Source organism: Opisthorchis viverrini, assembly GCF_000715545.1.
Source record: "Opisthorchis viverrini unplaced genomic scaffold opera_v5_86, whole genome shotgun sequence".
Lineage (NCBI taxonomy): Eukaryota > Metazoa > Platyhelminthes > Trematoda > Opisthorchiida > Opisthorchiidae > Opisthorchis > Opisthorchis viverrini.
The window spans coordinates 84,170-106,463 of record NW_008751742.1 but is presented as its reverse complement, the minus strand read 5'-3'; the positions used below and the strand labels follow the sequence as shown (position 1 = coordinate 106,463).

Here is a 22,294-nt window from a genome sequence, read left to right as displayed (position 1 = left end):
TGATGTTAACTAGTAACCAGACCAAAGCGAACTGAATCAACGCTCCATACAGACAGAAGCTATTCCAATATATCAGCAAGAGTGGTCTACTGTTTTACTCATTCTAAACTGATAACGATAATGATAATTTAATAAATCGACTCTCGGGATTTAAAGATCGATGTTACGATGTTATCACTATTAAAGTTAGATGTTGAAGTGCTCATGAGTGCTGACATTGGTGAATGGGAAGCTCTGGCGACTGAAGCCAGTTCATCTTAATAGCTGTCAGTCCCGGTGAACGGACTTATGAGGTACTTACTCTTAGTATGGTGTGATTTTGCCAAGGTAGACGGGTTGTGTAGATGAAATGCCTTCAGTTATAGCATGTTTTTACTCATACTGTTTACCGTGTGTGTCGCATAAGGGCGCCTTGCGGTAGTACCATGCTGTGATGTCATGTCACTTTTAATTTCAAACTATTTATATACCCAACTCTTTCACTTTTTCAGATATGTATACAGGCAGCCATCCGTAATCCAGAAGCTATTCTCACAATCGTGAATGATAGAATGGGCAGCACTTTACGCTCTCGTAATCCAAAATCATCGTCCTGTCTTTGATGGACTACGACGTCTCCTTGCCCTCCAGAGGTGAGACGCTAGTGGGGATTTGTGGTCCATAAGTAATAATTGCATGTGTGCGAGAGGTTTTCCCTGTAACTAGCGCGTGCACCTCGAGTATTTACTGTCAGTGTTGTTGCCCAGGGTTCCACCATCACTTCTGAGACACTTGGTGTCGGTAAATATAGGGTAGAGTGACCTGATTAATACAGTATGCTGTTTTAACGATTATTTTCTGCTCATAGACTGATCCATGGAAGTAACTATTTAGAAGTTTCGGAATTTCGGTAGCTCGGATGCGTTCACTGGTAACCCACCCAACAATGCACTGATGATATTTTCTCGAAAGTTGACAAAACGTCTGCAAATCAATCGTTAAGCTCGGCGAACAAATCAATAGCCACCTGATCAATTATCAGTGAGTAGAAGTGTATTGAAAGAATGTTAGTATAATAATATTCGAAGGATAGAAAAGTACGGAGGTATACAGAAGTGTACAGAAATATAGAATTGCACAATACAAGTATATTGGAAGTACTTCCCGCTTTTGAGAGTAGAGGTTTGATAAGTTCAATAAGCTCTTGCGACGCTCACTAGGGAGTCGGTGGATCCGGGAAATCATTTTCATTTTGTCCCAGTGGTTTCTAGTTTTTTGCCCATTTCCTCTATACAACCATGTATGAGCGCGTTGTTCCTCTCCTGAATACATGTTATGTAATTTGGTCTGAAACAGGGTTTTAATTCACCTACTTTTTCACAGTATTGTTGCCGACATAGTGCGGCGCTTTTCACTTACACTTGTAAACCATTCAAAGGGAAGACAAATTTCTCAGGATAACTTTTACATGCAATTTTCCCAATGCGATCGATTTTGGAGTCTCGACTCCCCCAGAACAAAACAGGATTAATTTTCGGAGTTTCGGGTTTCGGAGTAGTTAATTTTTCCCCACAGGGAAAACAATGGCGATGCCCCTTTTCACTAACTCAGGTTCACCAGCAGATGCTCGAGTAACAACCTGCTGGTATCGTGATCGTTACGTCACACTGCCCTGCAGCAATAGTTGGCTCCTTTTGGGTCGACTTAGTGTGTCATAGAGCCTGGCGTATTCATATTCGGTAACTCGCCACACGGTGTAATATGACCTGGTAGTATTGACGATGGGAAGTAGGGTTATGCAACATGCGCTATCCCAACACCCAAAGAGTTGGGTAAACTGAAGCTCTCTTTTCATTGCATCCACGTATCCAAAATGTTGAGCTGGCCAGGCCTACCGAGGACGGATACACCACCCATTTTCACCATTTCATATCTCTTCATTTTCACTTACCTAGTTACATTCATCTTCACCTGGACACTTGCAAGTGACATGTTATGCCAATAAAAGATGACCGTCGTTTGCGTATATATATATATATATATATATATATATATATATATATATCACATTGTGTCCCTGACGTAAATTGGTAGCGTAAAATTACAGTCTCAGAGCCATTAGTGAAATATTGTTGTCTGACAAAGCCAGTAAAGGATTCGCTCCATAGGCTGTCTTTCATTCAACCCATGGTCTTAACGGTCCTTGCAATCCAGCTGAATGAGAAATATCGCTAAATCTGGTCAACGGAATCGTATTTTTACAGGAGCAGTATTGCTTTCCAGAGAAAGCTTCCAACAAGGCCACGACGGTAGCAAAAAAGTGATTTTCTTACCTAAATCAGAAGCTTGCTAGTCTGATTAGAGACAGGCGAAACGGTACCCCCTTCGTTCATTCGATTTTCCGGATCTTCCACCCGAGTGGTCGTTCTGCCGCTGCATAGGGCTCAGTTAGAGCAACCTTGTCTACCGTTTAGTTAGGCGTGCACCGCTGTTCTTCCACTCAAAAGTGAGGTGATCGATGAAAGGTAGTCTTAAAGTTTGACCCAACCCGCTGCGTAATTGGTCGTGACCGAAGCAGAACTAGCGAACTATTTTTGAAATAATACAAATATTTCTCCCCTGAATGAAAACTCGGAGACTTTGTCGCCAGTGTAAGGTACGGTCGTCTGAGACCAGGCGGTCACACCCTGTTCCCTAGACTGGGCTTATACTGGTAGTATGAAAGCTTGTCCTTAATTCTCCCCTTTCCAAGCAAACTGAACGTGATCACGGTGTTTCAAGGAGCCGTTAACATTTGACCCGTGGAACTTTCGAACAGCGCTGGTTTAGGCCGATAACCATCATTTAGGACGCACTGCTTCGTTTGCAACGGAACCGTGGAGATACGGGATCGAGGTCTGAAAGCTATCTTCTGGATGCTGACATGGGGCTGAAACAGAACCTTATCTTCGGAAACGTTCAATATAAGGCCAAGCACTTCACCAAACTATTGAACCGACCGATGAGTACCGACTGCACTGTAGTGTACACGCTGTCTGGATAAAAGGAAATCGTCCCTGTACCTTCTTCCGACTATCGAAGAGATGCTTCAAGGGAACATGCATTTGGTGAAATGCAACCGGAGAAGAAATGCTTGTAGCAGGGATGTTCGAGTATGGTGATCGGAGTCTGGAGAATGCTGTTCCCCAACTGACGCGCATGATCCTGCAAGGTGAACTGCCATCAGAATTCAAGGTTGCTATAATTACTCCACTCTATGAAGGAAGAGAAAGCAAGACATCATCTGGCAGGGGCGCTACTCAACCGTTTGATGGCTGAGTTGACCGATGAGCACGTGAGGATTCCATGCTGGTCATAACACTATGAGCGTGATATTTGCAGCACAACAGCTTCATTAAGAATCCGGCGCACTTTTCCAGCTTCTCTGTCCTCTGCTCACAGACTTTACGAGAACCCTTGACTCTCAGCTGTATTATTTCAAACTACAACTGTCCGCCACGACCATATTCAACAGTCTGCGGTGGCTGGGATATGTTCTCTGAATGGGCAGAACAGGATTCCAAAGCAACTTCTTTATGACCATTTGAACACAAAGAAACGAAACCCTGGTAGACAAAAGCTTTGGTACCTGTATACTTTCGTTTGAAGTCCAAAGCTGGTGACGTGGATATCATGAAATGGGGATGTGGAACCACAAAACAGAACGTCATAGAGAAAAGCGATGTGAACTGGAGTTTATCAGTTCAGGCAGCGTTCTAAAGCCTGCATGACTCATGTGCATCATCGGAGTTATTGGACCTGGAGACCGAACCAGCTGGATCTGCCGTGACCGCGGTCGTGCTTATGCTGGTTGCGTTGGATTATTTGGCCTACATCGGATATAGTGAGTAGTGGGTTAAACATCGGTGGACGAAGGAAGTGTACCAGATTCGCCTTGGGTTTACAAGATTACGAGATAGCTAAGCCTGCTGCAGTGGTAGAAGTGATCTTTCGTGACCATCGTCGCGCAGACGTAAAACTACGAAAATACACCATCACATCGAGCGATTCCGTGTACGATGATGTTAAATGTGATTTCGGTGATCATCGTCACGTGAAAGGAATCAAGTTGAATAGTGGCGAACTGTCGAGCGCCATGCGAACGCAGCCCGAGTCCGTCTGAATCGGACACCATCGAATTCAACCGGTAGGCTGTTCCTACCTGTATCAACAGAGATCTGCCTTAGTGCCCTGGGTATTCCGGATCTTTAAGCCTACAATGATGTTAGAAGTGACTTTCTTGATCATCGTTGTATCGATCAAGCTGAATGATGCTGCCCATACGTGTGTCGCTAGGTTGTGTCTGATGTGTGGTGCTGACCACCAGACACTTGTCTGCATATGCTGTGAGCAAATATTTACTTGTGCCTACTGCGGTAACCTAAAAAGGTCGAAAATGGATTCTTGGACGTGGGTCGCAGTTTGGTTGCCAGACTAGACGTTGTTTTTCATTGCCATTTCATACTTACTCCACATACGTTGTGTTGCATTGTACTTTGTTGTTTTAGTGTCCATTTAATGTCCCGTTGCATTCTGTTTATTTTGTGTATCCGTCTGCAAATGATCCGCACGAACGCTCCACTCATTCCGAATTGTCAAGCTTATTACGGTGGCAGAATTGACTTTCCGTAACCATCATTGTCCAGACCTAGCTGGATAGTATCTAGCGCTAATTAGCCAGGTGCGTCCCTAGTACCAGTTTTGTTTGCACTATGAGGCTCAGTGGTCCAGTTGTACCCATCTGAATTGGCTCTCCGATAGGGCAGTTCCGTCATTTTGATCCAGACCATGAGGTTAAATCCCGGAAAGCAGTTCAATAGCAACATTTTGATTCTAGCGAGGATGAAAGCTAGCAGAAGCGGCGAGATGGGAAGTCCTTGGCCCATTTCACCATGGAGTTGACTGTCTATAGACCAGTATGCAGCTGTACGATGACTTGTGGGTTTTTATATATTTCCCACAAGTACTACCACAGCGCCTTGTTCAGTGAATCGGAAACTGCATAACTACTAGGGAAGACGGGACCAATCAGTTGTCTGTACGTGTGGGGGTGCCGGAAGATTTGTCTAACTGTGAAGGTTTGGTCGATACTTCGAAAACCTGGCGGTTCATTGCCATCGTATTTCCCAAAGGGGCACAAGTCCACGAATAGTCACTGCTTCCGAAATCCCCGAAGCGACCGATCGCAGGCTAGCCCTACGATGGTTTGATCAGTCAGTGCGCCAGCACTTTTTGTTAGCCGAGATGTCCACTAATGTGACGGAAATCGTCCGATTTCCATGTATTCGAAAAAGGTTCCTTCAAGTTGCTGTGTGACCTCAACTCCGGACAATAGAAGTCGTAGCCCATCTTCGCTAGCAACTTTATACTTTTTCACATTACAACAGTCAGCGAAACCTCATTCCGGTTAGGCGGATTGAGGGAGCCTTCGTTAAGTGTTGTTCATAAGTCTCGAGTTGGTAGAGATCCAAGCTATTCTTTCCTGGGATTAGTCCAACGGTAGCGCTTCTTAGTCAACACTATTTCGAGCTCGTGTGTCTTCTCGCTAACCTGTGCACACCAATAGCTGTCTGATCAAAGTAAGTGGAAAAGATGACTGCTACCGATAGCCAAAACGAGTCCCTTTTGATTCGCGCGCTGAGTCATGGCTGTCTATCTTTCCTGTTTTTTTTCGGACGTTGACGTTTAAATCATAGGCGTTTATGGGGCCACTCAAGTGGAATTGTACGATGAAGCTATAGCAGTTGACGGGTTCTGTGGAGACCCACCGCTTCCAAAAACACTGGCTTCAACAGCCTAGAGCAAGCCTGATAGGTCAATGGTTTGCACTGAATGGCGACGGCATTATTCTGGATTCTTTCCAAGGCCATCGGCTGTACTGATTTCGTTATGTCATCTCGGCTCACTTGGTGTCTTTTCACAAAAACACCTTTGTGCACTATATTTCGTGATCTGAATACTCTCAGTTGTTTCAATAGGGGTGGCAGTCTTGGATGAAACCACACAATTGATGACTAACCGAAAAAAGGATCGATCCATGTTCACTGGCTGGCTTCAGATAGCAAGTGCAAGGTGTCAATTACGACATGGAGCATCAAAGCTTTCCACACACAGACGGTGATCAATGATTAAACTTAGCCGTTCACGATTATCACTTCTCATTGTATCACATCCTTGTGGATCATCAAGATTCTTTTCCATTGAACACAGAGGAAGAAATTGCGCTACAACCAATTGGTGCACGTGCCTGGAATGGCGAATAAGCACCGTTATAAGTTCCCATTTCAGTTTCTAGTTACTCTTTATGCTCTTTATAACCTCACTTACTGGTGGTGCATAGTTTGCTGCCGATTCGTGTGTATTGATGTGGCCTAGTTTCCGCAGTGCCATCGCTAGAACGGGTGCAACTGAGTCTTCAGGGCAACACCCAACGCCTGCGATTTTAAAATACATACTCCGTGTAATAATAAAAACACGTACCCGACAGATTTCGACTTATTGTCCAAACTGCGGAGTAGTTGGTCCTCTTGGCCAACCTCCCTCACAGTGTATTTGAACGTTAACGTGGACAAATGCGATTCTCAGAACATATGATGGACCACCCTTTACAGTGTCTGATGAGATGAAATGGTGAAGTATGTGATGTTTGAGTTGCTTTTTGTTTAGACTTCCACGAATCTTTGTTGTGCTGTCATATTTGTCTATGGACAGAGTAGTACCCGTTGTCGAAACGAAACAAAGTAGACTCCGAATTTTATGACTGAAGTATCCCATCTGTAAGGTTGAAGAATGGCTTGAGGAGCCGTAACTCGAAATATTCGGAGCCAATGACTAATTTTTCGGTTTATTCGCCTTCTAGGTGGGGTTATGTATCCGTCTAGCGCACCATTGATCATATGTCTACGGGTGGTGGTCTGGTGCGCTTCATGCGCATCTAGGGATGGGTGAAAGTCAAAGTTCACCAACTCTCTTAGACAGACAATGCTCTATCAACCGGTGATAGTGGCCGTCGCCCACTTTCAGCTTGACAAAGCAGTGAATAAGACATTCTCTACAGAAGCTCTGGGGTGCCGTGAATTTGGAAGCATTTCGAAAGACGCTAGGGACTACCAACAATTTGAGACGCCACAATTGATCATTCATTGATCTGTGCCTCTCCTTCGCTGCCGATATCGGCATTCAGTACAAGAAAACGCGAGCAGGAGCTCGTATAAACGTGTTTTAAACAAATCTGCTTTTGCCGTTAAAATTATTGATGGGTTTCATGCTAAGGACTGGGTCACATCTTTACTAAAAGTTGTTTAAAGACGCTCACAGTGTGGAAAATAGTTATCTGTTTTGCCCCTGATTATAATGATCCACTACCCTGAACGTTTCTTCTGGTCACTGCTAGTCGGTTATACGACCAATTTTGACCACGAATTCCGTGTCATTTCATCTTAAATTCTGCCTATTTGATTTGCTTCTCCCCATTTGCCTTCAGCCTATCATCCTCGGGTCAAGGAGAATCTCTGTGTCATTGTTGTGGGCTTGGTTATACGCGCAGACAAGGTCCTGCTTATTCAAGAAGCTAAGAATTCCTGTCGTGGGCTCTATTTCCTTCCTGCTGGGCGTCTAGAGGTGAATGAAACACTTCTGGTGAGTGGTTTCATCTTCAACCTGGATTTCCTCTGTTTGCTGTGACGAACCATGTGTCATCCTGATATTTAGATGTTTTTTTGAGGGAATGCCAGTTTTAAGTGCCCGAACATGTAAGTCGCTGCCGGGACGCAACTTTTTTTATCGCCTTAACAAGAGATTTGTTCTGTAAAAAAATTAGGATCCACAATAAACTCCTAACGAGGCCGCCTTTTTAATTGATGTCTTTTCTGTGAACCAAGTGTTCTATGACACCTCCATGGTCCCCGGGTGCGCCTATTCGTCATATAACAAGCCGACAAAGAGTTTCGAAGGTTCTGTCCATAATATTGCAATATGACATTCATGTGGAATAAGGTATTCCGTTACCACTTGAGAAGTGAATCTTTTTTAAAACTTTTGTACATTGTGAAACTAGAACTGATCAGTTGATGGTCTTATACTTACGTATTAACGTCAGTAGCCAGTGCGTGATGGCAAAGTTAACGACTCGTTGGTGGAAAATTACATGATGAGATCAGCTGTGCGAAACACACTTCCTCCTCCCTCTGACTGCTGACATTGATATAACCCAAGAAACATCTTCGAGCAATGCATTGATTCTGGTTTCCTGTATTTTGGCCATCTTCTATGAGGTCCTTGCGTCACATTCACTGTACTTCCTAAGCAACGGCCCTTGCGGGCTTAGTGTGGGACCGACTGAAACGAATCGGGCTGTGTGGATGGAACGGATGCGACAAATGATGAGTAGACTTGTTGGACGATTATTATTTCACTTTTGCCAGAAGTAACCTGAGTCATAATGTCCACCACATCCTGGAATCTCACGCACTGAAGAGTTCAGATACATACATGCATGCTCTGCTGGAAGTCTTAATTCCCGCATTTGTATACAAGCTTTTGGATCCATACTGCTACGCAAATGCTCCTCTCTCTGAGCTGTTGTTACGATAAATTAACTGCTCTGTGGAGGTGGAGGAAATTTAAGAATAACTTGCTGACATGGTATCGTTTTGGCTTTCATCAACTGCGCACCTACCTTGTGCACCGAATTTCACATTTTCTCTAACCTCAACTTTATGAAAAATATGGAAGTTTATACCGTGGCAGAAAATGGACCCAGTTTTATCTTCGTTTTGTTGCCCCACATCATCAATTGTGTACTCTGTATTGTTTTTGACGATGTGTGACCTCCGATTTGGATCGTAGTTCGCCATCTCGTATAGCAATTTCCCACCTTTTCGGGAGGGCTACGTTCAATCCAGTAGCAAACAGATCATCTTCATGTGTCTGATTTGTTTGCTCAACTTCCCTTCGGATACGCTCACGGTCCGTTTATAGGGGTATTTTATTTTCCTACTTCATGAATAATCATCTCGCGGGATACCCGCTCTTGTTCATTTTCATTACTGGGACTATTGTTGTTTGTTGCTTACTACGACAGCTTCGTCGTGAAATCGCGCTGATGACTAACAAACGAATCAGCTGGGTGTTCCTCACCGATCAGTTTTGGCCTATGTGTGTTCCTTTTTGTGATTGGAAAAGAGTCTGGAATGGAGGAATACCAATAACCGAGGTGGCTATCTGATCCTGGACAATGTGGTCGCACTGTTCTCGGTGACTGTCACCCAGTTTTTGTTGTTTTACAAATATTGCGTAGTGGGTAAACTCATCTCCCTTTGGAAATCCTTCAAAACTGTCCACGAGTGGAGTTTGGCAGGAGAGTATAGTGTATTTATTCGTATCATCCGATCGTACGATCGCGGCCTGGTGACGCAAGTTTATCCATACTTCCAAACAGCACAACAATGAGTACCGCTTAACACTTGCAGGTCCGGCACCGTTTGGATGGTTTGGTATTCAACGAACTGACTGTGCCCGATATTGAGGAATTTTTTCAAAGCAAACTAAGCCTTTCCGAGAAGTAGACACTCGCACACGAAGGAAGTGACGGAACGGGTCACGAGCATCGTAGCACATGGATTCAGTCGATGTCGTAGGGAATCTCATTAGTAGTCGGAAAACACTGGCGATGTTAGCAACAGGAGCATCGTCAATGTGTAGCGCACCCTATTCTCCACTTCGAGTTATTTCTTCTGTATTGTTTTTCTGGTTGTTACTTTCACCCAAGTAGCTTCAATAAACAAGACGTTATATTCACTCAATTGGCTTTCATTACGACTAGGTCCCTGTATAAGCACAGTGCAATCTCTTTGTACTAAACACGATTTGAGGTAAACGGCTTGATCCAGTAACCCAGACCCTTGGTTAACTCGAGTAATCTACTGCTAGATTTTGCGAAGGTACATTTTCTCATGTAAGCAGTTTTCCTATGGAAGTGTGATGCTTTATCGCAGCACTATTGCTTGATTTTTCCTCCTTCCGATAATGACTAGCACCGTACGCATCCACACTCTCGATTTCTTAGTCTTATTGACTGAAAAGCTTATTTCGGAGAGACTTAAGCAATTTTCTCGGGTGGTAAAATCGTTCTGCTCTTGTAGCACACTTTGAGCAAATACTGTGAAATATGTCCAGCCACTTATTGGTAATTGTTCTTCGTGTCTGATTTTGGTTTCGGATTTACGGAACCCTGTCCCTTTCACTTCGTTCGGCGAGCGAAATATGGCCAAGGTCACTAATGAGATTGTCAACCACTCATTCAGTGTTCGTTTTCTATTCGATTGCCGATGGATTATACCTGGCACCGAGGACCCAATTTTCAAAAAAAATGAGTCGGCAGATTTATTTCATTCTAGCCGTTTCTTAAATGGGGTTTCGCAGAAACCGTGAACTACAGTGGCAACACAATTTTCAACCAAAATTCACTTATTACCTAATTTTAGTCAGGGGCACATGGTTGCCAGGTCACTCATCCGTCAGAGGTTGGTATGACTGTTCCCATCTATGATTACCCTCTCTTACTAGATTTCTTTATGAAATTCCCGACAAGTGATTGTTACGCTAACTTCGTGATTGGTCTCCTTAGCAGCAGCTTCTCTTGTCCTCCAGTTGCTTAGGGTAGGTGCTGAGTTCGTCTACTCATTTCATCTTGTTCCCAAAATTTTAATTGCTGAGCCAGTATCAGACTCCTATTGACACTTTAAGGATGCACACTTAAAACTATCCTGTTCCCTCCGTGTTTCGTTCAGATGATCTAGAATCTTCTGCAGGCTGTCTGTTGAGGTTCGTTCTTATACCTTACCTTCGTGCCCTACATTACCTTCTTGTTGAAAGTAAAGCAGTTTGGTGATCGATGTCTTCAACCGAAACGATTGTCGACGTAAGAGTTCCATTTGCAGGTGGATTTGCCTCGGTTGCTACAGTTTAAAGTTCATAGAGTCCCTGAATTTTTCGATTTCAGTCTTACCGCTGCCTCAAGTCGTCTGTTCTGATAAAACCGCGAAAATTTCGCGGATTTTCCTGCGCGGAAGGGCGCTCCTCTGGATTCCAGTACGCATGTAAGGCGAGTGGTATAAGGTCGGTAGCTCCACACTGTAATAGATCTCTTGGGCAGCGATGTTGAACTGACTGTTCCGCTGTGATAAAGTGGCGAAGGTCAAGTTTAAGGCTTCCGCCCCTCTATTAGGTTGTGACTTGCACTGTATTTTGTTTTATTATTCAGACTACTTTTATGGTAATAGTAGCGCGACTCCCTCGATCAATCAAGTAAGATACATGCGACAGCAGCTGTCAGTTTCCCTCCTTTTGTTCATTTTGATCGCCGCACTCTTGAAGGTCGTCCAACAAACTGTAGCAACTGAAAATATTGTACTTTATATTGTACATATATGAAAGCTTCTGATTACCGCAACTTGCATCACTTTTGTTTGGTTTTGATGTTTGTTGAATAAACACCGGTTTGGCTCGCATTTCCCTACGCAACCACATCCGGTCGTATCTGCATTGTACTTCAGGTGGATCGGAAGGTACCGGGTCACACAAGCACCTTCGGTAGTTTGCACGTCACTGAAATGTTGATGCCACTCTCAATGAAGAGGACTTCGCATTTTATCACAGTGCGTTGCCAACCTATCGGGAGCCGTTGATTCCAGGTTAATTGCGGGTTAACTACAATAGGTAAATTTGGTACCTCCTGGGAGGATCTTTCGGTCAAGAAACCATGTTTGGGATGTTAATACGATATGTTATTATGTTCGGGTGTTTTGTGGTCCTCATTACTGGCAAAGTGTTTAGCATGAGGTTGGTACGTTCTCCGTATTAGGATGTGGACAGTCAGGTTGGTTCCAAACGTTTCGCACCTAATTTCTTAATTTCTGTATCATACATACGTAATGGAAACCGGTCTTTTCACAATATGGTACTCCGCTTCTCCAGGAAGCACTTTCAGTGGAAACCAAAATATCCTCTCGATGAGCAGGAGTTATTTCTTCATGCGAGAGACGACTAGTATGAACCAAATCACACACTTTCTGAAATGAATTGATCGAGTTCGGGTCTTTTAAAAACTATTTGTGGATTTGCTGAGAAGTGGTTTCCAACTCGTCCTAAATAGACAGACATCTTACGCCGTTGCGTGTCTGTAACAGAACAGGTCGTCAGCCCCGGTCATGCAGGTCAGTACGGTTGAATACCTACCTAGCCAAGCGTGAATAACGTAGACAAGATGACTTATCGCGACAAAGTATTCTACTATGACGAAGAAGAAGTCGTGCCTTAAGAAGGTATTGACAGTCATGCCTTATCCTACATTCTAGCCTAATTCTCATCGACTCGCATTGAAATTATGACATATTTCAACGAGCTCTATTCTACGTATATCTTCGACTAAGCTCTCAGCCAATGCAAATCACTCTCGCTCGTGTACCTGGATTGTGAATTTGTCCTATCCACCATCTCGCAATTAGCTTAGCTACTTCTCTACACAGTAATCAGGCTCGATGAATTCCAAAGGCAACTTTCATGTATCATTTTAATGTGGAATGCTTAATAGCAAAATTGTCATTAGATAATCACTTCTAGCTTTTCCAAGGCCGGGGGCTGGTGTGATAGTTCAGCCCTACAGCATGGCTTGTCTGAACACACTTTTGGGTCGGCGGTCCGTCGTTTTTTATGGTGCATTTGTGAAATTCAACTGACCAGACCGGATTCTGTTTGGTCGTTCTCTCACACACACATATCACGCGCTCAGGGTGTTGGTGTCCGCTGAGACCCATCCATTACCGACGACACTACGCTTTTTCTTGACCTTTATCCTGTTCCAAGTTCATGTCTGGAAAACCTCCAGTCATCCGTGATGTTTATTTCGGAATAAAAATTTACAGCAGACTTGTATAGCCGTACCATAAAGCCGTGAATAGGAGGGAACATACAGAAATATGATTCGACAAGTGACTTCTACGCTGAAAGGATCCACTACTTCAGACTGTCCATCACAAAAGCGCTGTTAATGAGGTATTGGACCATGTAGGGCATGACAGAACTACGAACCGTTGCAGCGCAACATAGATGCTGTCTGAAGTAGAATGGTCTTCACTGGAGAAGAAGGAGGGCCGTGTTTTCGCTTTTTACGGAATCTTCGAAAGAAAATGACCGTGCTTGCCGACCACAGGTATGATAATGATGTTCCACCTCACCTGGAAATGCCTAAAGAATCGAACTATGAACTCGTACTTTTCTCAGAGGTTGACTGTTACACAGCTAAGCATTTTAATGTTATTCACTCTATTACACTTTCAAAATTCGCTTTTGTGTTTCTGAAACAGGACGGCGTTCGGCGAGAGGTACTGGAAGAGTCGGGTCTAGTATTTGAACCACGAAGGTGTGTTCTTGTTGAAATTAATGGTCCTTTTTGGATATCGGTCACGTTCTTGGGCGATGTGGTTGGAGGTAGGTTGCTCTTCTTAGTTTCATCTGATTTCCATTCGCATTATTTGCATTATTCTATCCTGACATTCATAGGCGTATACATTTTATCCTCAGTACCTCAACACCATAACCTCATCTGCGTTCGAACCCACCTCTGCTATGCAAATTCTTGTCAAGTATCAGTCACAGCTGTGAACGTGTTTGAGCCGAGAACGTTTTCCTGCCTAAAAGTGGACTTGAACTATAGTGAAACCGCTCAATAAGAGATATTGACAGGGGAGAGGCACCTAGTTTCTTAGTGCAGAGTTCCTTCACCACAGCAGTTTTCTGTGAGTAATTATCCATATATCCAGGACTCGTTGTGTTCATACTGAACCAAGTTCACGTGCTAGGCTTTCTGGGTTGCGAATCATCGAAATTCGTTTCCGGGTGCTCTTCAGAGGCTAGGCAATAATTACCACCAAGTCTACTTTCATCTTCTGCGCACCTGATAGCCAAAAAAATGACTGTAGGTTATAGAGTGGCTTACATTCCAATATTTCCCATTGGTCAGTCGCTTTATACAGAGGAACTGCAAATTTTATCTCACGACATCCAAGTGATAAGCTCCAGCCTATTCTGAACAGTTTGATAAACGGTCGAAGAATTAATTGCTCGGCACCGTCCTTACTTTGACACATGAGCTTTGGCTAACAGACTGGGTTGCCAATTTGAGAAAATTTCAAGACATTCCTTGAAACTGTATCTTCTGCTTCGCGTATCCAAGATTTTAGTTTTTATCCTACCCTCTTTGCAAACGTAGAATCTTTATGATTGCGCACCTGATTGGTCCGGTTTTCCAACAAATTGCTGCGTTGACGGACCCGAGAATGTCCCTCAACAGTGTGGATCGGTTTCGCTAGCATCTCGCACTGTGAAAATGCCATTATCCCCACTCAAGGGTGTACAGGAGACTATGAACCATTGAACATGTATTCTCATTTCAGCAACTCATACTCGTTGTATTCCCCAGATGAGTAGCTTCTCATTGTGCTAAAACGTTTGCCCCATACCTCTCAGGTTCATTCTGGGAGTGTCTGTGGTTCATCGTAAGGTTCCTTTTGACGGAATGTCAGTGCCACTGCTGACGTTCGAAGAAGGATATATATATATATATATATATATATATATGTACACATATATAATGCATTCGGTGTGTTGCTTGAGAAACGCCGTCCGTTCTGGACTTCTCGTTGAAGTGACTTTCTATCACTTTTACACCACCCAGGCATGTTATGCACTGTACAGCATTCGGTGCTTGAGAAACGCCGTCCGTTCTGGACTTCTCGTTGAAGTGACTTTCTATCACTTTTACACCACCCAGGCATGTTATGCACTGTACACTGTTGCCGCCTCGCTCAATAATAAATGCATCATTAATGACTTATTTATCTTCCCGCCAAATTTAAATTGCCAACGCAGAATCAGTGGCGAAGAAAAGCAGATCTATGACGGTTTGGCGCACAATGTTCCGGATGGGATTAACTCACTCTATACTTCAGTTTGGCTTTCTGGTTTTCACTTACCAAGCGATCCCAGTGTTGAAGCTTTGTTTCCATATATCTTGCTTACCGTGCGGTTCACGCGGTTGTCAAAATGTTTCTGTGGTTTTTTTTAAATTGAGGTTTTCTCAAGGCCAGTGCGGATTCAGAGTCCCTTGGAGCTGGATGGTTCTCCCTTGACCAGATTCGGGAGGCCGAAAGGGCTTGGGTGCAAAACCGGCGTAATGAATCTTCAGCCAATCGCAGCCACTCCGAGGGTTCCAGTTTTGTCCTTCGTGCTGCTGTTCTGCACATGATTGAGGCAGGTCTGCGGTACTTATCCGCCAACCGGTCCTCCCCTGATCTATCGTACACACTTACCTCCTGTATCCACTGCATTCTCTATCAGTTAGCCATTGTTTGGGCTGGTAAAACAGATTCTCATTCCTCTGCCTCGCCAACCCACTTGTTGTTGTCAGGCTCTCGACTTCCAGCCTTTCGTCTGAATGGTGGTCATCCAGTGGAAATGATTGATAAGTTCATCCAGGTCAGTGTTTACTCGCTTTATCGCATTTCGCACACATGTTTGTTGTAAAGCATTAATACATACTACTGGCAATCCCTGGGCACAATTATAGCAACAGGAACCGTGTGCCTAAACTAGGGACTAGGGTTTACTGTTAGCCTTTGCAAGCTCACAACCTAAATTGGTCGATTCATACGAACGTACATGTGAAAATTCGGGGATATATCAGCTACTGTACACGTGGAACGTTACAGGCACCCTTATTTCACGTCCCGTCTTTTGTCTAGAGATTAGTGCTTCGTACCAGTTACTCGGCTAACGCTGTGCTAGTCGAGCTTCAGTAGCACCATGATCATTTGGGCTACATTTTAAGAAATTAGCCTCCGTGAGGCTTAACTATCCCAGGAAGGGAAGCGGTCAAAGTAAGAGCGGCGAAAGCACATTTACGAACACTCTCAGTACAAAGCTATCTGGTGGTAAAGTCGTGTCGTCCTATGCGACAGAATTGTTAGGGCAGCCAGATTATTCCCCCAGGCGACCATCATGCCCGTATTTATGGAAGTAACATCGCTGCTCTCCCTCCGAGGAAGGACGGGTTAGAAAATGTCGACCATAAAACTACACACACAGATCACTCAGTAGTTGACCGTGACTGCAGGTAAGTTGCGCAGTGTGGTCGAAAGGTGAGTAAACCTTATCATGAGACGGATGCGGCTCCGAGCTCATCTGCTATGCTCAGAAGCATCAGGAGTGAGAAGTCTATGCCTTATTTCCTGCGCCCTTGGGGTAATTCGGTCCCCTCCCCTACGGAGCTCGTCAGGCTATAGGATTATTAGCTCCGGACAGGGTCCCTACTGCCTTACGGGTCAAACTTCTCAGTCTGGGGATAAGCTCCCCGAACAAAATCCTTCCTTTTCCCACTGCTTTGCGAGTCGCACTTTTGGGTCAACGGTTGAAGGCTACACACTCCGATCACTCAGTAGTTGACCGTGACTGCAGGTAAGTTGCGCAGTGTGGTCGAAAGGTGAGTAAACCTTATCATGAGACGGATGCGGCTCCGAGCTCATCTGCTATGCTCAGAAGCATCAGGAGTGAGAAGTCTATGCCTTATTTCCTGCGCCCTTGGGGTAATTCGGTCCCCTCCCCTACGGAGCTCGTCAGGCTATAGGATTATTAGCTCCGGACAGGGTCCCTACTGCCTTACGGGTCAAACTTCTCAGTCTGGGGATAAGCTCCCCGAACAAAATCCTTCCTTTTCCCACTGCTTTGCGAGTCGCACTTTTGGGTCAACGGTTGAAGGTCGGGTTCCTCAATTGAACCATTTTCCTCGACCAGAGCAACCGGAAAGTACCATTTCTCCACAGTTTTTTTTCACCAGTGTCTTCCAAATCTCCTCCCACCCTGCCCAATTGAATTTCAGTGAACGGATGTTTGCGCTGTTCGATTATACAGCTGAATCAGGCTCAGTGCCATTGGACATAAAAAGCGGTGTCTCTCTGTAATGCCGGCTTATGCCCCGATGGGCTGCAGTTCTGACCCTGAGGAGGATTAACTCTGTCCAGATTTATCCAGGCTCATACTTAAGCAGGAGCACTGACGTTGTCACCTTTGCAAATGATAAGAAGGCTCATTTGGACGGTAGAATCAGAGTCGATACTGGTCACACAGACAACGGAGAATAACTGCTCCATTTGTGCGTTGACCAGCACGAATTTTCAACTATGTAATCTGGCGGATCGCCACCACTAACGGAGAGCCGCTATTCAAGGCGGCGGTTCCCTCTGGAGCGAACAAACTGATTCCGATCACACAATAGTGCATACATAAGGTGGCAAAACACGAAATAACCCATCCTAAGACGTTAGGAGCTACCAGGATGAGATGGTTTGTATCAAAACTTCGCCAAAGAAGATGGTGAATCTGGGGTCACCTAGCTACTGCCTCCAGTGCCTAGCTATCCACTCCCATCTTCCCAGATGATCGGCGAACGAAACTGTGGCAGCTACAACCACTGTAAAACTTGTACGTGGTTTTACAGCTAAAGATGATGGTGACTTGGTCAACGTGATTTGTGTGGGTCAGCAGAGCCCACCCGTGTTTAACAAGTGGCGGTTAACTTATTACTGACTTACCAGCAAAGTTTACTATCCTGCCGGAATTTTCTGGGAAGATTGAGTCTCATGAACGAATCATCTTGGTTTTGGATTGGACTCATTCTGCATGGTCATCAGGCTTAACAATGCGGTTGAGATCTCATCGTACAGGTGAAACCAAGAATTGCTTTAGAACTGCTTTAGAACAGTTATATCTTTGTTAGGAATTATTGGCAGTGGGAATCTCACGTGGTCTTGCGGTTAGTAGTTGGTCTCTATACCAGTCGGTCACAACCAGCTGATCAGCAGTGTGATTGACCATCGTTTGGGATGCAGCGCCACCGTTCTTCGTTATGCTGTCTACGTGATCCGGTAACGGATGATGTTTCATCACCATCACGTGATGAAGAAAAAATTGTATAACTTGGGATTTCTATGAGTAATGAATCACACAGGCCTGCTAATTGTACTAAGCTTCCGCGAATAAATATATGATATGTGCCGTTTATAAACTAAGCGAAAAGTGAAGTAACTGGAAGGCTTCCAGTGACTGCACGTACTGACCTTTGACGGTGGATACGATTCAGTCAAACATTTGTGGTCATGTGATTCAGTCGGTTTGTCGAGGGACAGTAATAAGCTCTCTTCGCGAACAGTTTTGGGTTATTGAACCTAATACAGGTAACCTTGCCAGCCATCAAGCTGATACTATGCAATACATATCAAGGTCAAACATGAGTACGTGTTTCGGCCAGTGTTCTCCGCAGGTCCAGGAGTTGTCGTATCCACCTGGCCGTCTGGACAATAATAATCATCATCATTGTCAGCTGTAAGAACCGCGTACTTGTCGTGCAGTGGTTGTAGCTGCCACAGTTTCGTTCACCGATGATTCGGGGAGGTGGGATAGGTGTGCCACGCATTGGAGGCGGGAGCTGATGAATTGCTACCTAAATGCAGCACTGTCAGTGGACTGTTAAGTGGGGGGTTGGGAAAGGAGCTATGCATTGAAGGCGACAGCTTGGATAAACGAGCGCCATCGAGGGTGCGACTGAGCCATGTCTGACAATGTCTCTAACCATTGATGTGGCCCGTCTCGGGGTCACCATCCAGGAAGATGGCAATTATCAGCGCAGTTGAGTTTGCTGGTAATGGCTTTTATACTTCGCTGCCATACTTCGGTCGATATTGGCCATGTCTGGATAACTTGAGTGACCAACTAACTAATATATTTGCACAAGTTGACTTTTGTTCTAGCTTCCTCTTATCATCGGCTTTCAGTCTAGAGGAGGACACAATAGTGGGAAGTTCGGGCCGAAGGACAGCGTTCGCTCGCATGTGAACTTTTCTCTTAATTGTTGCTATCTAAATTACACTCACTACGCTTCTTTGAAATTTGTATGGTTCCAGTCTTTCATTTTCTGCTAACCTGAGTTGTCGACCTGTTGTTCACAGAATTTCCCGTGAAACCGAAGACTGTCCTAGCCCTTCAAGATTTGTATGATGCTTCTTTTTAGGAAGTATCCAAGCTCCCTGTTTCCCCGTAGGACTGCTTGGTGTACTATAGATCACCCGGTTTCCGGCCATTTTGGAAATTGACAAGTGTTTCTTTAATCGAATTTGAAGAAAAAAAGCATATGTCTTGTGACTCTTTTCATCAGATTTCCGAGACGAATATTTATCAGTCGCTTTCTGTACACCAAATGACAGTCGGCAACAATCAGGACTTTGTGCTGTTCGTCACTGACTCGTGGGGGGGGGGGGGTCCGCGCATATCAAAAATATTTTTTCTGCTGAAACAACCCCTATCTGTACCACTCGTGCTTGTATCAATTGATTATACTCGCTCTCTCCGCAGATGGATTCCCCAGGGTTTAATGCCAACTTCTCTACCCACAATACCACCGTTTGTGTTCCATTCACACTATACGAACCAGTGATTTATATCATTATCTTCGCGCCTAGTTTCGATCGTCACCTGGTCACATTTTTTGCCAACCTCATAGCAATTATGCTAAAATCTTTTTAGGCGCACCATTACAGCATGTTTTTTTTAGGGTTAGCTGCTTATAAGTTAAACATCTGAATTTAATTTTCTACTTGTCGGTGCGACGGTGTGGAACAGTGAACTTCACAATTATGGCTCACGTTCCGTATATGAAGTCTTTCTGTCAGTTGTAGTCTTTCGTTACTTCCTAGCTCCACCTGCAGTCCCTCCCATCTTGCACGTGGATAATCGCCCCAATAATCTCTCCAATTAGACTCGAGTTTGGCACGGTCCCTTTCTTCATCAGCTACAACCCGTGCGCAGATCGTACAATGGCATCAGCTGCCATAGCTTTTTCCCTCATTAGGCTACGAGAAATGCATGTTACAAGCAGAAATTCAAAACTTTGACATTGAGGTTCCGTTATCATGTGTATGGAGGTCGACGGAAATGCCGAATTGTGTATTGCTGACGCCGAACCGAATACAGGAGCGTTTTGGAGCATACGATTGGCCGGCAACGGCTCTGTGAGTCATACGCTTTTGTAGTGCTTAATCAAGCCGGTTCAACCAGTGAAGCATTGTGAGCTCGTCTATCACGCGGCTGATTTTCGCCTGCTATGGCAGTGAACCTGTCGAAGGGTGTGGGTTTTCCGTTTTTTTTGTCGAGTTTACCTATGTTCTTCACGTTATTTACCTAGATAAGAGCTCCTAAACCCCCAAACACAGTCTGCGCGTCTTTCTCCAACGTGATTGTGTTGTTTGGTCATTTTATATTGAATAAATCCTCACATTCTGCTGCTGCTTTTTCGCACCGCGTAGCTTAGCCATCTGTCGAGGGTCTTACTGATGACGCGACTACACTCTGAATCAACGAGTGCAAGGAAAGCTTGAGATGCACGTTTTTATTGATTTACTTTTTAGAGCTTGTTTTCAACTGACCTCAATACTACGACCGCCAACCTGACTCACTCCTGGGATACGGAGAATATTTCTGTTTTAGGCGTGGCTGTCACGCCCAGATCGCCGCCGAACGACCCCAACCAAGCGGACGGTCTCCTTGTCACCCTCCGCGTCATTCACCTGGCTCGATTTCTCCCCACACCGGGGCATGGTTACCAATGGCATGAGCTGCAATCGTTGGACAAACTTTTCCAACCGCTCGCACAGCTGGTTTCATTGCCATTCAATACAGACCTTCTTCCACCCTACCTGTATCATAGTGTCCACAGAATGAATCCAGCAATGATAAGAAAGACAAACAAGTTCTGATGGCATACAGGCAGTGGTGCTCGTTGAACCAGGGTGTTTCCAATATATGTTGAGGATCTTTCATCTACCAGTCGGACCTTTCACTGCGTTGGTCTGTACCTTGCAGTAGATGTAGTTCACTTTATGTTTCTCTTTCCTGTAGCTATTTGTTTTTTATCTATTTATCTCTCTGATGGTACTGTGATTTGCTCATGTGAAGCGACCTATAAACCCTAGATATCTTATTTAATTGCAAGTTTCCATAGCGAAACAAAGACCTGCTATTTTTATTAACCTTTTTGTTTTCTCTTAACGTTTTTTCAGTACCATAGATACTATCACAGGCGATATGAACACATAACAGTTGATCCATTTTAAGTAAAACAGTTATGGCCAATCGTTGAGATGCCCCGACGTACACGACATTTTCTCTTTATTATTGTCCATCGGGTTGGTGCGGAGATCTCGGCCCCATAGCCGTTTGAAGAGCTGATTCGTCGCCTTCCTTGTTTTAATCCTATCATCTCTTGTTACGGCTGTAGCGACTAAGCAAACGAGTTTCCAAGGTTAATTTAGGAGAATATCGCCCAACGTTACAAATCTTCACTTGCTGTAAATCTTGTGGATTGGCTGTTCAGTCAAACCCCAGTTGGTCCGTGTTCACATAAAGCTACAAAAGCGTGCCTTAAACGGTCTTCTATCAACGATATTGTCCTGTAGTACAGGGGTCCATTTTATTGTTTACTTAGACAGACTCTGGAGGATGTCTAGAAGTTCTCCAGAAGGGGAGCCTCTCGGAATATGCAATTAATATTGTTGTCTTTAAAAATGAGAAGGATCGCTAGCCTTTTGCGTAAATCGATTGTTCATCTTCTTGTCTCCAAACTTCCAAATGAGATGCGCCATTCTCTCAGGTGGAAGCTAAGCCGAGCAGTGCTTATCTGTTTTGGCCTCTAATTGTGGTCTTGTCTTGTCCATGCAGAAATTTGCTGTCCTAGTAAAGAACTTTTAGTCTGGCGAAAGGTTTCTTTGGTTGATCCGTTGTTCGAGTCATAGTAAAATTGATTTCGGGCTCCTCCAGTCCTTCCCTCCGAACAAGTCCAGCATTGCATAGATTCCCTCCGAGCTAAAATCACTGGGGCCTACATTGGCTGACTGTTCACCAAAACTGCATATTTTGTTAAAAACGAAGTAATAAACTGAAGATGGAGGCTTGGAGGGGAAGGAACCAGGCAAAGATACTTGCTTCGTATGTAAACTGTCTTCTCGCCATCCTGGTTAGGGGGTCATTTTCTGTATTCTGAAACCTCGATGATTCCGTATTTAATCGATTGGACAACAGTGGAAACTAGGAGGCGGATTCAGGAAAACATCTTGTGGATATGGATAAGACTGTTTGTGCAACAACGTGATTTACAGAGGAACTTGGCGCGGAC

The 22,294-nt window shown here is 44.4% G+C and overlaps 1 protein-coding gene across 1 annotated transcript; it reads left to right on the top strand.

Annotated features, from left to right (window-relative positions):
- Positions 1-495: 495 nt before the first annotated feature.
- On the top strand, positions 496-21,271 carry T265_04883 (hypothetical protein; the record flags this gene model as incomplete). Its single annotated transcript, XM_009169743.1, has 5 exons — positions 496-632; positions 7,502-7,656; positions 13,383-13,506; positions 15,149-15,552; positions 20,532-21,271. The coding sequence occupies 5 exons, from the start codon at positions 602-604 to the stop codon at positions 20,877-20,879; spliced, it is 1,062 nt and encodes a 353-aa protein (XP_009168007.1).
- Positions 21,272-22,294: the final 1,023 nt, after the last annotated feature.